Source organism: Malania oleifera, chromosome 2 (genome assembly GCF_029873635.1).
Source record: "Malania oleifera isolate guangnan ecotype guangnan chromosome 2, ASM2987363v1, whole genome shotgun sequence".
In the NCBI taxonomy this organism is placed as follows: Eukaryota; Viridiplantae; Streptophyta; class Magnoliopsida; order Santalales; family Ximeniaceae; genus Malania; species Malania oleifera.
Window position 1 is genome coordinate 34623276 of NC_080418.1, and position 14303 is coordinate 34637578.

Sequence of the window (14303 nt, forward strand, 5' to 3'; positions counted from 1 at the left end):
GAGCCCTCCCCCCACGATTTCTCTCATCACGTGTTTGGGAGCGGAAAATGTTGGCCACGCAACGCAAGCGGAGCTGGAAATCAGGAATAGCAGGGGCCGCTTCTAGCATGCAGAGGGAGACCGTGACACGCATCGAGTGTGGCCCCCTTCACGATTCCATGGACACATGGAGCCTTGCATTTTTATTTTTATTTTTATTTTTATTTTTATTTTTATTTTTTTAGCACCGACTTGACCCAATTACTCACTGTCACTGAGTGAGGGGGCTGACTTGGTTGACCACTGAGCCTCCGAGGCCAGCCCCCCTTCGCAAGCCGTAGGGGCATTGGGATGGTGCCTGCAGCCATAGGGTGCAGGGCCCTCGGGCTTATAGCTTATACGGGAGTTCAATCAATGCTGCAACCCACTGATCATTTTCCTTGCGCTTACCGGGGGCCCTGCACAAACCCCAGACACAGAACAACGCCAATCTATTTATGGCATAGTCCTAACATCAAATCAACTGAACCACATGCTTTTTTGACGCTTTTATTATTCCAATCAACCCTCCACACCACGCCACCAACAGTAAGAACCACCACCATAATGACTATGATTGACAAGAATGGAAGGATCTGTGAACGGATTAGAGCCCTGCAATTGCATTAGGAAATTTCAAAGTCAAGACGAGAGTCGAGAAGTAGGCATATTATGTTGTGCTAACATGAGGTGGCGGGGTCAGCGACCGATGGAGGACTGGCTGCAACCAACTTGCTAGCAACATAAATGCTCAAGGGAATCATCATCAACTGCACCCTTCTTAATCTAGAGAGGAGAAGCATCGTGTCTTAAAAGAGTTTAATGCCAATTACAAAGGGATTCCAAGGGAAAATTAGACAAGCGAGTGATAAACCATTTGGACCCGCCAAACTTTCTGATAATTTACAGATGGTTGGAAGAATTCTTTGGGTAACGCATGGTCAAAATTTGAAAATTTTCAGCATCAAACAATTTTAACATTACACACCCCACAGGTCAGTCTCATCTAGCAGCAGTGCCAGAGTGGCCGACCACCATGCTGCACATTCAATTATTGACCTCGAACGGAGCCATAAATGCACATTGAGACATACTCGCCTTCTGAATTGATGCTTCTAATCCTTACCAGGGGAATCACATCTTAAAATTGAGTGAAGGTGGATAGAATTTAGCTAAGCCTAGTCATCTTCATCTTCATCTTGAATGTTTTGGTGATTATGTTTTTGAGCAGAATACATTTGAGCAACCTGACAACAAGAGGAAAACATGAAAGTTCAATCCAACAGCAGGAGCAATTTTACCAAGACTGCAGAATGGTTCATGGAACAGGAATGAGATCGTTGTACAGCAAATGCCCTAGACTGAAATGTATTGGATGTGTACTTATATGGACATTGGTGAAAATGTGTCATCTCACTTGTATATCTTGGTGAGGATGTTCAATTGTTTCTAAATCTAGATGAGATTTACATTATTGCCAAATAGATTAATAATGATATTAAAAATAGAATTATAATGCAATAATTTTCCCCCTCTACTAAAAAACATGAGGAAAATAATAGATTAGAACTTTGGAGCACTAGATTTTACATTCCAGAATGAAAATATACCACCTTTTATTTGTATGGATTCATGTTTTGCTAGGATATTGGCACTTGTGTTTGTCGCAGTGCCGAATACCAATGCAATGGAGTTCTTTTTTTGTTTATTTACTGATTACTTTGGAAAAATCAATTATCAAACAACTAGAACTGTGCCTCACCTCATCTGATAATGTGGCTTGCTCTGGATTCTTATCTTCGCGGACACGAACCAGACGTGGAAAACGGAGAGAAATGCCCTTAACAAAGACCACACAAATGACAAAAAATCAGCCTATATTTAGGTTGTGTTCCACAACTGTAACAGCAGAAGTAAAATATTTAAGTAGTCTAATGAACATAAAAAATAATCCATTCAACCTTGTCGCGATCCACTATTCCAACGGCAGCCCGATGAACGGGACTAATAGTCAAGTCTGCAGCTTTCACCTCCCAAACCTGCACAAAGCCAAAAGCACAATCACCGCATGCATATAAATCCATAGATATCAGAGCACATTTTCTTGCATCTCAGCAATAGCATAAAATTGTTCTGTAAGTCAGTGACTGCAAAAATTGAGATGTCAAGCCAGCTAGATCAACAGGTAAACCCCTTGAACCTGAAACCTTCAGGTTTGGGTGCAAGACCCCACCCATAATTTTATGATGTACAAAAATGATATGGGGAATACTGAAGATAGAATGCAAAATAAAACAGGAGGCATTTATGTCAACGCAACAGCAAACAGCAAACAGCAAAAGATTTCTTTCCTTATTTCTCCATTCATTATTTTGTACAGTTAGCATATATTTAGTTTACATGTATAGGGCTTGACAGGTTATAGTTTACATGTATAGGGCTAGAATCATGCTAGAACTTATTTACTTTCCAGGTATAGCATTCTTGTAAAGTCTATATATATATATATATATATACAGAACTCAAGGCCAAACCATTCGGCCATTCACACAATACTTTGACTTTGTATCAGCGCCTGCTGACTGCTAATTTTTTTTCCTTTGAAGTTTGATTTTTTTTCTTCTCGGTTTTGGAGGTGTCTCTCGTTTCTGTGGCTGTTGTGGGTCTACTCTCTTCTAGAATTTTTTGGTTCTTTGTTTTTTCGGTATTTCTGTGGCTGAGTGGCTGTCAGAACAGCTTTCTGTTGCTGTTCCGATGCTTCTCTGTCCTTGTGACTCTCGGCACAGCATTTTATTTTTGGGTTTGCAATTTATTTTAGTGCAGGGAGGTCGATCAGAACAGCTTTCTGTTGCTGGTTCTGGTGCTTCTCTGCCCTTGTGATTCTCGGCACAGCAGGTTTCTTGGTTCAAGATTTATTTTTTTATGCAGGCAGGTTGATTTGTACCTGTGTTGATTTATTTTTGGACTTCTCAATTTTCTGGTACTATTTTTCTTTCGGCAGAGTCTGTTTTCTTTTGGGCTCTCGATTTTCTCCTTTATTTAGCATGGACTCCGCACCTATCTGTGCCAAGTTTACAGGCAACAATTATTCTACGTGGGCTTCTCAATTTGAACTTTTCCTCAAGGGAAAAGATCTTTGGGATCATATTGATGGCACGGATTGTGCACCCAATCCTGACCAATCCAAGGATTCAACGGCTTATCCTTCATGGGTCCTGCTTGATGCCAAGGATTCAGTGGCTCGTCCTTCATGCGTTGTGCCTGATGCTCAGATTATGTCTTGGCTTCTTGGCTCGATTGAGCCACATATTGTCCCCAACTTGCAACCTTATCGCACCACTCAATCTATGTGGACTTATTTAAAAACAGTATATCATCAAGATAACGGTGTCTATCATTTTCAGTTAGAGCATGCGATTGCCATGTTTCAACATGACAATCGCTCCATCCAAGACTATTATTCAGCATTTCTGACTCTTTGGAACGAATATTCTGATCTGGTTACCTGCGGATGTTCATGTTGCCTCTCTTCCCATTATTCAACGTCTTCACAAGACTAGTCGTCGTGATCAGTTTTTTATGAAACTCCCCCCCCCCCCGGAGTATGAATCTGTTCGCTCTTCTCTGCTGAATTGCTCTCCTATTCCTTCTCTTGATGCTTGTTTTAGTGAGTTACTTTGTGAAGAACAATGGCTTAGTACTCAAGCTACTCTGGCACAATCTCATGGTAGTTCAAGGCCTGTCCCTGTGGCTTATGCTGCTCAACGACGAGGACCGCCTACGCATTCTAACACCTTTTCAATGCTTTTGCTGCAAAGAATTTGGGCATATCGCTGCTAATTGTTCCAAGAAATACTGCTCTTATTGCAAGAAGGGTCACATTATCAAAGACTGTCGTATACACCCGCAGAATCGTCAAGCCCAAGCATTACAGACTTCCGTTATTGTACCCCCCATAGTGACTTTTGCGGCCCCTGCTCTTCTTCAGGTGACTCCTCTGTTCTTGCACCTCCTATAGCGAATTACTGGACACCCGAAATGGAACAACAGATACTAATTTCAGCATTATCAGCAATGGGGTTCCAAGGTAACAATTCTACTAAACTCTGGAATGTGGACTTAGGTGCCTCTAATCACATGAGGTATAATCCCACTACCTTGTGTCATGTTCGGCCCTATGCTAATCAATCTGCTATTCAGACTGCCAATGGCAATTCTTTACCAATAGCTGTTGTCAGAGATGTCTCTTCTAAGTTCACTGATGTGTTTCTTGCTCCTTATCTTTCCACGAATCTTATTTTTGTTGGTCAATTAGTTGATAACAATTGTGCTGTTAATTTTTCTGGTGATGGTTGTGTTGTGCAGGACCAAGTAACAGGGGAGCCGATCGTGAAGGGACCTAAAGTGGGGCACTTGTTTCCACTACTTTTTATTGTTCCAATACTTTCTCCGGTTTCTTCTATTAAGTCTTTTTCTTGTAATAATGTTTCAAATCTTAGTATGGTGTGACATCGTCGTTTAGGTCATCTCAATACTCAGATCTTATCTCATGTATTGAACTCTGGTTTACTTGGTAACAAAGAATGTTTTTCTTTATCTCTTGTGTGTGCTTCTTGTAAACTTGGTAAAAGCAAAAATCTTCCCTTCCCTTTGCATGCTAGTAGAGCTTCTTAGTGCTTTGATCTTATCCATAGTGATGGTTGGGGACCTTCCCCGGTTAGTTCACATGAAAAATTTAAATACTATGTGACTTTCATTAATGATCATAGCAGATTTACTTGGGTCTACTTTATTCGCTCTAAATATGAGGTTTTTCATACTTTCACTAAGTTTTTAGTATATGTTGACAATCAATTTTTTGCTTCTATTAAGATATTACGCACGAATTCTGGTGGTGAATATCTATCTACTGAATTTGAGGTATTTTTGGCTCCTAAAGGTATTATTTATCAACGTTCATGTACCGCTACTCCCCAATAGAATGGAGTAGCCGAACGCAAAAATCGTCATCTCCTAGATGTGGTACGTACTCTCTTGCTAGAATCCTCTGTTCCATCCTTGTTCCGAGTTGAGACTCTAAAAGCTACTACTTTTTTTTTTTTTTAACGAAAAAGAGGGCGGCACCTCCTAAACTTTATTAGAAAACCCCTCACTTATGGCGGAGGAAAACCGTGGTTACAATTTTGAGCCTTTGGAACAATAAAAGCAAAATTCCAAGACCCTAAAACTAACTTAACCAACATAAACCAAACCAAAAAATCAAACACCAGCATCCAAAAAACTAAGAAACTAAACCACTAAAAGAGTAATAATACAAAACATCATGAGCGCAAAGAAGGAAAACCCACCAAGTCCAATCGAATCATTCCTCTGACTTGCTGAGGAATATCATCTTGGCAACTATATGATCGAGAAATACCAGATTCACCTCGTTTGGCAAAGAAATCTGCACTTTTATTCGCCTTCCTGTAAACATGTTCCACTTTGAACTATATGCCTTTTAATGCTAGCATAAGTTCTTCCCACAATTCCCATAAGTTCCAAACCGAGCACTTCCCAGAATTTATCCACTGAACCAACAAAGTAAAGTCACATGCAATCTCCACTTGATCAAATCCGAGATCTTTGCACAGATTAATCCCTAAAATAATCGCCTTCAATTCAGCCATGTTATTTGTTCCATAACCCAATAATGAGGAAAAAGCTGCTTTAAATAAACCTTTTTCATCTCTTATCACACCTCCACCACCACAATTCCCTGAGTTACCTCTACAGCTCCCATCCACATTCAGCTTAACCCAACCTATCCCAAGTTTACACCATCTGACTACATGAGGAAGACTAACCCCCACATTTTTTACTTGAATATCCAAAGCACGAAGGACTGCAATATCCATGCAAGAAGCAAGTGCACATTTATTTAACTTGTCTGAAATGGATCTCAACCAATATTTAATATCAAGCCACACAGTTCTCACTGAATCATGAATTGATTCCATCCTGACTCTACATCGACGAGTCCAAAGTCTCCAAATGATGAGACTAGGTATAAGACCTACCAAAATGCCTAACTGTGAGGCCCGTCTTGCACAACTAAACCAAACATTAACTCTACCTTTCCAAGTACTTGTTGCCATACAACTAACACCCAACGCCACTGCTGCTTTTTTCCATACCTCCTGAACAAAAGATCCAGTGCAAAACACATGGTCTAGAGATTCAATCTTGGCATTTGAACAACAATCACATCGAGAGGCCATCTAGACACCTACTTCTTTAATACGAGTATCAACCGGAAGACAAGCGAACCAAGACTTCCACATACAAATTGACACCCTTTTTGGCAACATAGGATGCCAGATCCATTTTGCAACTGAGAATTCCTCTTTATGCTCCCTTATAATTTCCCAAGCACTTGTCGTGGTGAATTTCCCATCTATTAAAGGTTCCCAAATTACTGTATCTGGACCCTCCTTGCAAGAAATAGCAGAGTTCATTACTTCCTCAGCCTGATCTTCACCCAGCAGATCCACTAATAAATCAACATTCCACCCATCTCTATCCCAACAATCTTGAGTTTGAAGCTTATGGTTACTGATTTCCTGAACCTTAGCACAAAGGGGTCCGGAGGCTAACCAACGATCAAACCAAAAAGAAGCCGACCCTTCTTTAATTCAGATACGGACATGCTCTAAAACTTCAGGAATCACACGAACAATCGATCTCCAAAATCTGGTTCCTTTCTCTAATTTCATTTCTATCAAGTGGTGTTTCTTATACAGATACTTGGCTTTAAAGAATTGAGTCCACAGATTACCCATAGTTAACAATCTCCACACAAACTTCATATGCAATGATTTTTTTACCTCCTCCAAATCCCTAACACCCAAACCACCCTCACAAACAGGCTTACATATATTAGACCATGAACACCAATTCCTTTTCCTTTTGTCATTTACTCCACTCCAAAAAAATTTTGATAACATAGAATTTATCTTTTTGAAGACAGTAGTAGGAATGTCCAATACCGCCAATTGATGAACCGCCATTGATGATAATACATGCTTAATTAAAATTAGGCGGCCCCCTTGAGATAAAAGCTTAAATTTCTAACCCGCTATCTTTTTCCTCAATTTATCAACTAGGGGCTCTAAAATACGAGCCGTAAGCCGACCCGAAACCAAAGGAACACCCAAATATGTAGCAAGAAAACCTCCTTCCGCAAAGCCAGTCGTCCTTAACAGAGATCTCTTCCGAGCAAAAGCAATTCTCTTTGACAAAAAAATACTTGACTTTTCTTTATTTATTAATTGACCAGACCAATCAACATACTTCTTCAAAATCTTAATAAGCATTCGAATGGAACTTCTCTTGCCATTGGCAAAAATAAGAATGTCATCCGGATAGAGAAGGTGAGATACCAAAGGCGCCCCATGAGGATGATAGTAAGCCCCTATCTTATTCTCCATAAAATTTTTCTTTAGAAGTCGAGAGAGAACATCCTGTAAAATAATAAATAGATAAGGAGATAAAGGATCTCCTTGGCGAAGCCCTCAAGAAGGTTTAAAAAACCCTTTATAAGTGTCATTCATCATAATGGAGAACCAAGGAGAGGAAACACATTCCGCCACTAAACCACAGAATCTTCGTGAGAAACCAAAGCTTTCCAGAACCAAGTTTAAAAAATCTCAATCAACCCTATCATATGCCTTAGCCATGTCCACTTTGATCATTACATTTCCACCATTAGATTTCTTGTGCAGAGAATGAACCATTTCTTGTGCCAAAGAAATATTTTCAAATATACTTCTACCAAGAATGAAAGCTCTCTGTCCGGAAAAATCAAAGTAGACAATAAACCTGTCATCCTTGTAACAATAATTTTTGAAAAAATTTTGTAGATAACACTACAAAGACTAATAGGCCTAAACTTGTCAAAACTCTGAGGATTCTGAACTTTTGGGATTAGAACAATGTAAGATGCAAAACAAAATCTAGGAAGAGGGGTCCCAGCAAAAAAATCTCTAGCTGCATCAATCATGTCTTCTTTTACAATATCCCAACAATCCTGGAAAAAAGCCGAGCCAAAACCATCCGAACCTGGGCTACTATTTCTCAGGATAGAAAGAATAGCATCCCTTTTCTCCACCTTGGACGGTTCACGACAAAGATCAATATTCTCCTCTTCAGAAACTATAGGAGATATTATATCAACAAGGTTAGTTGTTCGATTGGGTCATACACCTGTTAAGAACGTTCGAAAATACCTTACTGCACCCTCATGAACAGCTTCCATAGAATCCAACACTTCTCCATTTGGAAGTTTCAATGATGAATCATAGTCTTCTTCCTCCTTTGGTTCACAAATGCATGAAAGAACTTTGTATTGTTATCCCCCGCCTCCAACCATTTTTTTTTTGGCTAGCTGAGAAATACGAATCTCCTCCCTCTTTTCCCATGCTTCCAACTCGAGTTTAGTAAGGAAAAAATCTTCCTCCATTTCTAGTGAATACCCTTCCTGAAGCTGAGCCTCTAGAGCCTCCATACTTTCCTCCAATTTTTTAATGTTCTGTTGTACATGTCCAAAAACATGTTTGTTCCAGTTTCGAATTGCAACTTTCATATGTTTCAATTTACCAGCAAGTCTAACTAAACCCGAACCATGAGACTCCTCCCTCCAAGCTTCCCCTCCACGCAAGACTTAAAAGACTGGTGCATGCTCCACATATTTTGATACCTGAAGGGAGAAGGACCATACCGATGCAGATTTCTATGAAATCGAATAATCAATGGGTTATGATCTTAAGTCCTCCTCTTTCTATACTCAAAATAAATATTTGGCAGAACTTGAAGAAGATTCGAATTATAGAGCACCCTATCCAATTTTGCCTAACTCCAAGAATTACCACTATGGCCATTACACCAAGACATGTTGTTGCCAGTACCAACCAAATCCATAAGACCACAGTTGTCCAAGCAATTATTAAATTCCTCCATAGCCGATAACAGCCTCATATGAACACCAATACGTTCCGAATCTGAACGGATAATATAAAAAATCTCCCGCCACTAACCAAGGGAAATCATCCCTCTTTACAAACTCCAAATCATTCCAAAGTTCCCGGCGATCAATTTGACGACATTTAGCATAAACAAAGGAAGCCAAGAAAATCTGGTTCGCAGAACTAAAAATACCCGAAATAACTTGATCAGACATATGTTGTAACTCAAAGTTGTGCACTTCCTCTTCCCAAAATATCCAAATTTTACCCCCCACTGAAGCATTCGCACAAAAATTCGGAAAATTTAAAAAGTCAGCCCATTGTGACATAAAACTTTCATCAGAAAATGGCTCTGAAAGAACCAAAATAGAAGGCGAAAAATTCTTCATTAACTTATGTAAGCGATTTTTCGACGTGCCTAAACCCCGCACGTTCCACACTAGAATTGTACTAATCATAAATCAAGTTTCTTTAGACGGGTAATAACCCGTTGAGACTTCTTCTCACTTTGCTCCTTAATATCCTTCAAATTAACAATCGGAACATGTAAATCATCATCCGAACAAAAGCCTTTTTCCAAAGGGAGTTTCTCTAAATTATTTGTCTCCACCTCCCTATCCGATTCACAATTATGTGGGACACACTTGGCCATGAAGGTACACTTTTGTTCCAAAATTTCTGTAACCATATTACTAGACGTCATCAACTGATCACGTACTACTATGTCATCTTCCACTATCAGAATATCAGTGTCAAGAGCACCCAAGACTGGTTCAACACTCTCCTCCCTCTGCACAATCTCATACTAAATTATATTTCGCTGCAAAGTCTCCACTTCAGGCCTCGGATCTTCAAGAACAAACTCCCCTTCTTCCATCTCACATTGCGGAACTGTCTCAACCACTGGCAAAATTTGTGATGTCGTTGCACCCTCTTGAGCCTGAGCCCCCTCTACAGGTTCTTCGATAATGCATGGATCTATCAATTCTCTCTGAACTTCCTTCCCTTTATCCAATTTCTTCACACGCCAAACTTCTTGTCGATTTACTTGTCTACCATATTTCGTATCCTTACTTCTATCCCTAATTTTTTATTTCCTTTCACCCCCTCAGCATACCACCTTTGAATGCCCCTGTCTATGACATTTCTCACAATAAAATCCTTGCTTTTCATACCTCACTTCCTGCCAAATTTTCATATTTGCAGAAACAACAGTCGGGAAAGCATCCACCTGATCTACTAATAAATCTACCTCCACGCACATTCTCGCACCTGTAGCCCTAGTTCGATTAAGCTTAGCATTGTTAGTTCCCAGGTATCGACCAAACCTCGTGACTAGAATTTGTAAGCAATCAGGTCTGTACATGTGCATCGGAAGACCAGGGAGAAATAACCATTGAGGGGCCAAGGATGGTTCCTGCTTTAGGTTGAAATCTTTTGTCCATCAAAAAAGACGAAACGGAAATCCAGCCAAAATCCTTCCTTCACGAGACCATCCATGAAGAAAATCTCGTTCATTCTTCATCTGAACCAGTACGTGAAAATCATCCATGAAATTAACAGAAGGGATCTCCAAAAGGCCCCACGACTTTATGATATTCAAACGAATAACACCAATGGAAGGTCTAGATCGCAAAATTTTCAGAACCAATGCAAACCTAAAATCTTCCGCCACTTTGTTCATCTCAGCCTCCGAGAATATAAAACCAATATCTTCATCAACATCAACTGGATATCTCATGGCTAGTTTGAGAGAGGAAGACAACATTTTAACAGCATGAGAACATGATACTATATGGGCATACGACAAAGGTCCTGAACCACCTTTCGAAAGAGACCCCACTGGTGGAGGATCCCCCAAAGGGCCGGCAGGCGTCGCCATCGAATCCTAGACTGTAGGTGTCTTACTTCAACGAAAATTGAAGAGAGACATACCTGATTAAGGATGTTTCAGAGTACCGGTAGAAGAATGGCTTGCCGAATTCAATGTCCTGCAGACCCGGCCGACAACGAAGTGGGCAACCGTGGTTGCAGCTGGTGGCTCTTCTCTCTGGCGAAACGCGCACAACAGGAGGAGGCTGGGGATGTGGAGCGGGAGAGAGGCAGAGTTCCGTCGACCTTCCCTTGGTTTTGAATTCCCTCACGTTCCCAAACTCACCGTCGTCGTGAGAGCTTCTCCTTTGCAAATCCCAGAAACGGCACAGACAGCCCTCTCAGTCTCCTCTACGAAACCCCAAACAGCACCAACGAGGGCTGGGGGTCCCGCCGCCTTCGTCGAGAGATCTAGAGTTCCCGAACTCTCCATCGTCTTGCCCCATCGTCGAGAGAAACTCTCCTCTGCAAGTCTCGGAAACTCCACAGACCGCCGTCTGATTCTCCTCTGCAAATCCCCGAAACGGCTCCCTCACTTCCCGAAACTCGCTATCGTCTCGACACCATCGTCGCGAGAGCTTTCTCCTCTGCAAATCCCGGAAGACGGCACAAACCGCCGTTTGAGTCTCCTCTGCAAAACCCCGAACGGCACTGAGTCGCCGTCGTCACGAGGGCTGGGGGTCCCGCCGTAGTCGTCACGAGAGCTAGGGTTCTGGGGTTAATAGTCGAATTGTGCTAAAAAAAAAAACTACTACTTACTTGTTTAATTGTTTACCTTCTCAATTCCTACTCATTGAGTCTCCCTATTTCTACTTATTCGCTAAGCAGTCTAGTTACAATAACCTTTGTACCTTTCATAGTAGTCAAAGGCGCAAAGCGCACCAAGGTGCACAGGGTACTTGGAGCCTAGGCACGAAGCGCGACACAAAGGCACATGCCTCACGAAGGTGAGGCACGAAATTATTAAAATTGTGTACAATGCCTATCTGGTGGGTAATTGATATAAAAACACATCAATAGTTATATTAGAATTTAAAATGCCAAAATATTCAATAGTAATTATGACAACCAAGTAACAAGTACCAAGTTCCAAGTGAAACAAACATAGTTCAACATAAGTAATTACGCATGCAAGATTTCAAGCTTCAAATTAGAAATGAAATAAAATTGCCAGTTGAAGGTCCAAAAGCATCTTCAATATCAAAAGAAAAAGAGTACAATAAAACAGTAGATTCAGTAAAAAAATGTTACATATTAATATATTTTAGAAAAATGTATAGTTTGTACCCTGCATTTCCAAACAAATTATAAAACAGCAGCAAAATTTAGTAAAAAAATGTTATAAATTAATTATAAAGTATAAATTTGCATTAACCTACATAATTAATTACACATTACATTCTATTAACTTAGAGGATTAATGCAAGTTCATATTATAAAAAGAAGCAGCCGGCAGGAGGCAGCAGAAGAAGAAGACAAGATGACTTACTAGTTTGAAAATTGAAGCAGCCTGAACCTCGACAACGAAGGGCTCCTAGTGGTTCGAAAGAAGAAGAAGAAGAAGAAGATGACATGACTTACTAGTTTGAAAATCGAAGCAACCTGATGACTCACAAAGGCTCGAACCTCGACGACAAAGGGCTCCTGCAAGTTTGAAAGCACGAAGATGAAGAGCTCATGCTAGTTCAAAGGGTCGAAGACGAAAGCCTCATGCTGGTTAGAACTTCGAATGATTGAAGACGAAGGGCTCCTTCTGGTTTCGTACTGCTTCGAAGGATCGATTGGTCAAATACAAACTTCTCTTGCTGGTTTCGTGCCGGTTTGAAGGGTCGAAGACGAAGGGCTAGGGCTAGGGCTAGTTTTGGCTACGTTTTATTTCTTAAAAGCTTCAAAAAATTTCAAGGCACAACTCACTGCACCTAAAGAATCAGTGCGCTTCAGTGCACCTACCTGCGCCTCTTGCAAGTCACCTCACCTCTGTAGTGATGAGGCACTGGTCTTGTCGCCTCTATGCACCTCACGCCTAGGCACGCTTTTGACTACTATGGTACCGTTGGTTGTGTATGTTTTGTTCATTTACCTCCTCATGAGCGACATAAATTATCTGCTCAATTTGTTCAATGTGTATTCTTGGGATATAATGTGTGTCAAAAGGGATTTGTTTGCTATGATCCTACATTACATCGTACACGCATTTGTAGAAATGTTACTTTGAAAATCAACATTTCTTTCTTGTGTCCTCTATACCCGCCCTTTTATTGTGATTCTCCCCTCCTTTAAGGAGCAATTCTCGGATCCTCATCAAGTCAGTTCTCGTTTTAAACCAGGTATTGTGTATAAATGACGCCCCCACCCAAAGTCTCTTCTAGTGGCTCATCCGATATCTAATCCTACCACACTCCAGATTCAGTTAGTTGCAGCACCTCCAAAGCCTTTGGTACGTCGCTCTTCTTGAGTGTCTGTACCCCCGGATAGGTATGGGTTTCCCTCTTCCAATTCTGTCAATTCTATTTCAGTTCTTACTGCTGCATTGTCCAATTTAAATATTCCCACATCCTACTCACACGCTGCCAAGCATGATTGTTGGCGACAAGCTATGCGGGATGAAATTGCCACTCTAGAGGCCAATCACACTTGGGACATTGAGCCTTGTCCTCCCACCATTGTTCCTCTGGGTTGTAAATGGGTTTACTCATTCAAGGTCCGATCTGATGGAAGTTTGGATTGTTACAAAGCTCACCTTGTGGTACTTGGGAATAATCAGGAATATGATGTCAATTATGAAGAAACCTTTGCTCCTGTGGCTAAGATGAGTATTGTTCATACGATTCTGGACATTGCTGCTTCCAGTGATTGGCCACTACATCAAATGGATGTCAAAAATGTTTTCCTTCATGGGGATCTTAAAAAGTGTATTTATATGAAGCCACCCCCGGGCGTGTTTCCCTCTCCGACTTCACATGTGTGTAAGCTTCATTGCTCTCTTTATGGTCTCAAACAAGCTCCGAGGGTCTAGTTTGATAAATTCCGCACCACTTTATTATAATTTTCATTCAAGCAGAGCAAGTATGACACTTCATTGTTTCTTCATAAATCAGACATGAGTATTGTTGTTCTTTTGGTTTATGTTGACGATATTGTGATTATTGATTCCGATTCTGCTTTATTTGCTCAGCTCAAGACTCGTCTCTCAGAGTCCTTTCATATGAAAGATCTTGGGTCTCTCACATATTTTCTTGGTCTTGAGGTGAATCGTAGTCCCTCTAGTATTTCATTCAATCAACATAAGTATGCTAGTGACTTGGTGGCTACAACTGGCCTTCAGGAGGGTACTTTTGTTGATACTCCCATGGAATTAAATGTCAAGCTTCTCAAAGAGGAGGGTGATTTAGTTGCTGATCCTAGTTTATA

At 40.8% G+C, this 14303-nt stretch overlaps 1 protein-coding gene across 1 annotated transcript in view; it reads right to left on the reverse strand.

Moving 5' to 3' along the window:
• Window positions 1–778: 778 nt before the first annotated feature.
• The window catches only part of LOC131149316 (DNA ligase 1), a 62188-nt gene continuing 48663 nt past the window's right edge, over window positions 779–14303 (reverse strand). Inside the window, exons 15-17 of the mRNA XM_058099664.1 lie at window positions 1980–2057; window positions 1781–1858; window positions 779–1265 (exon numbers count right to left, since the gene is read on the reverse strand). Of these exons, the coding sequence (XP_057955647.1) occupies window positions 1197–1265; window positions 1781–1858; window positions 1980–2057 (225 nt within the window). The 3' untranslated portion in view covers window positions 779–1196. The remainder of the gene's footprint in view (window positions 1266–1780; window positions 1859–1979; window positions 2058–14303) is intronic.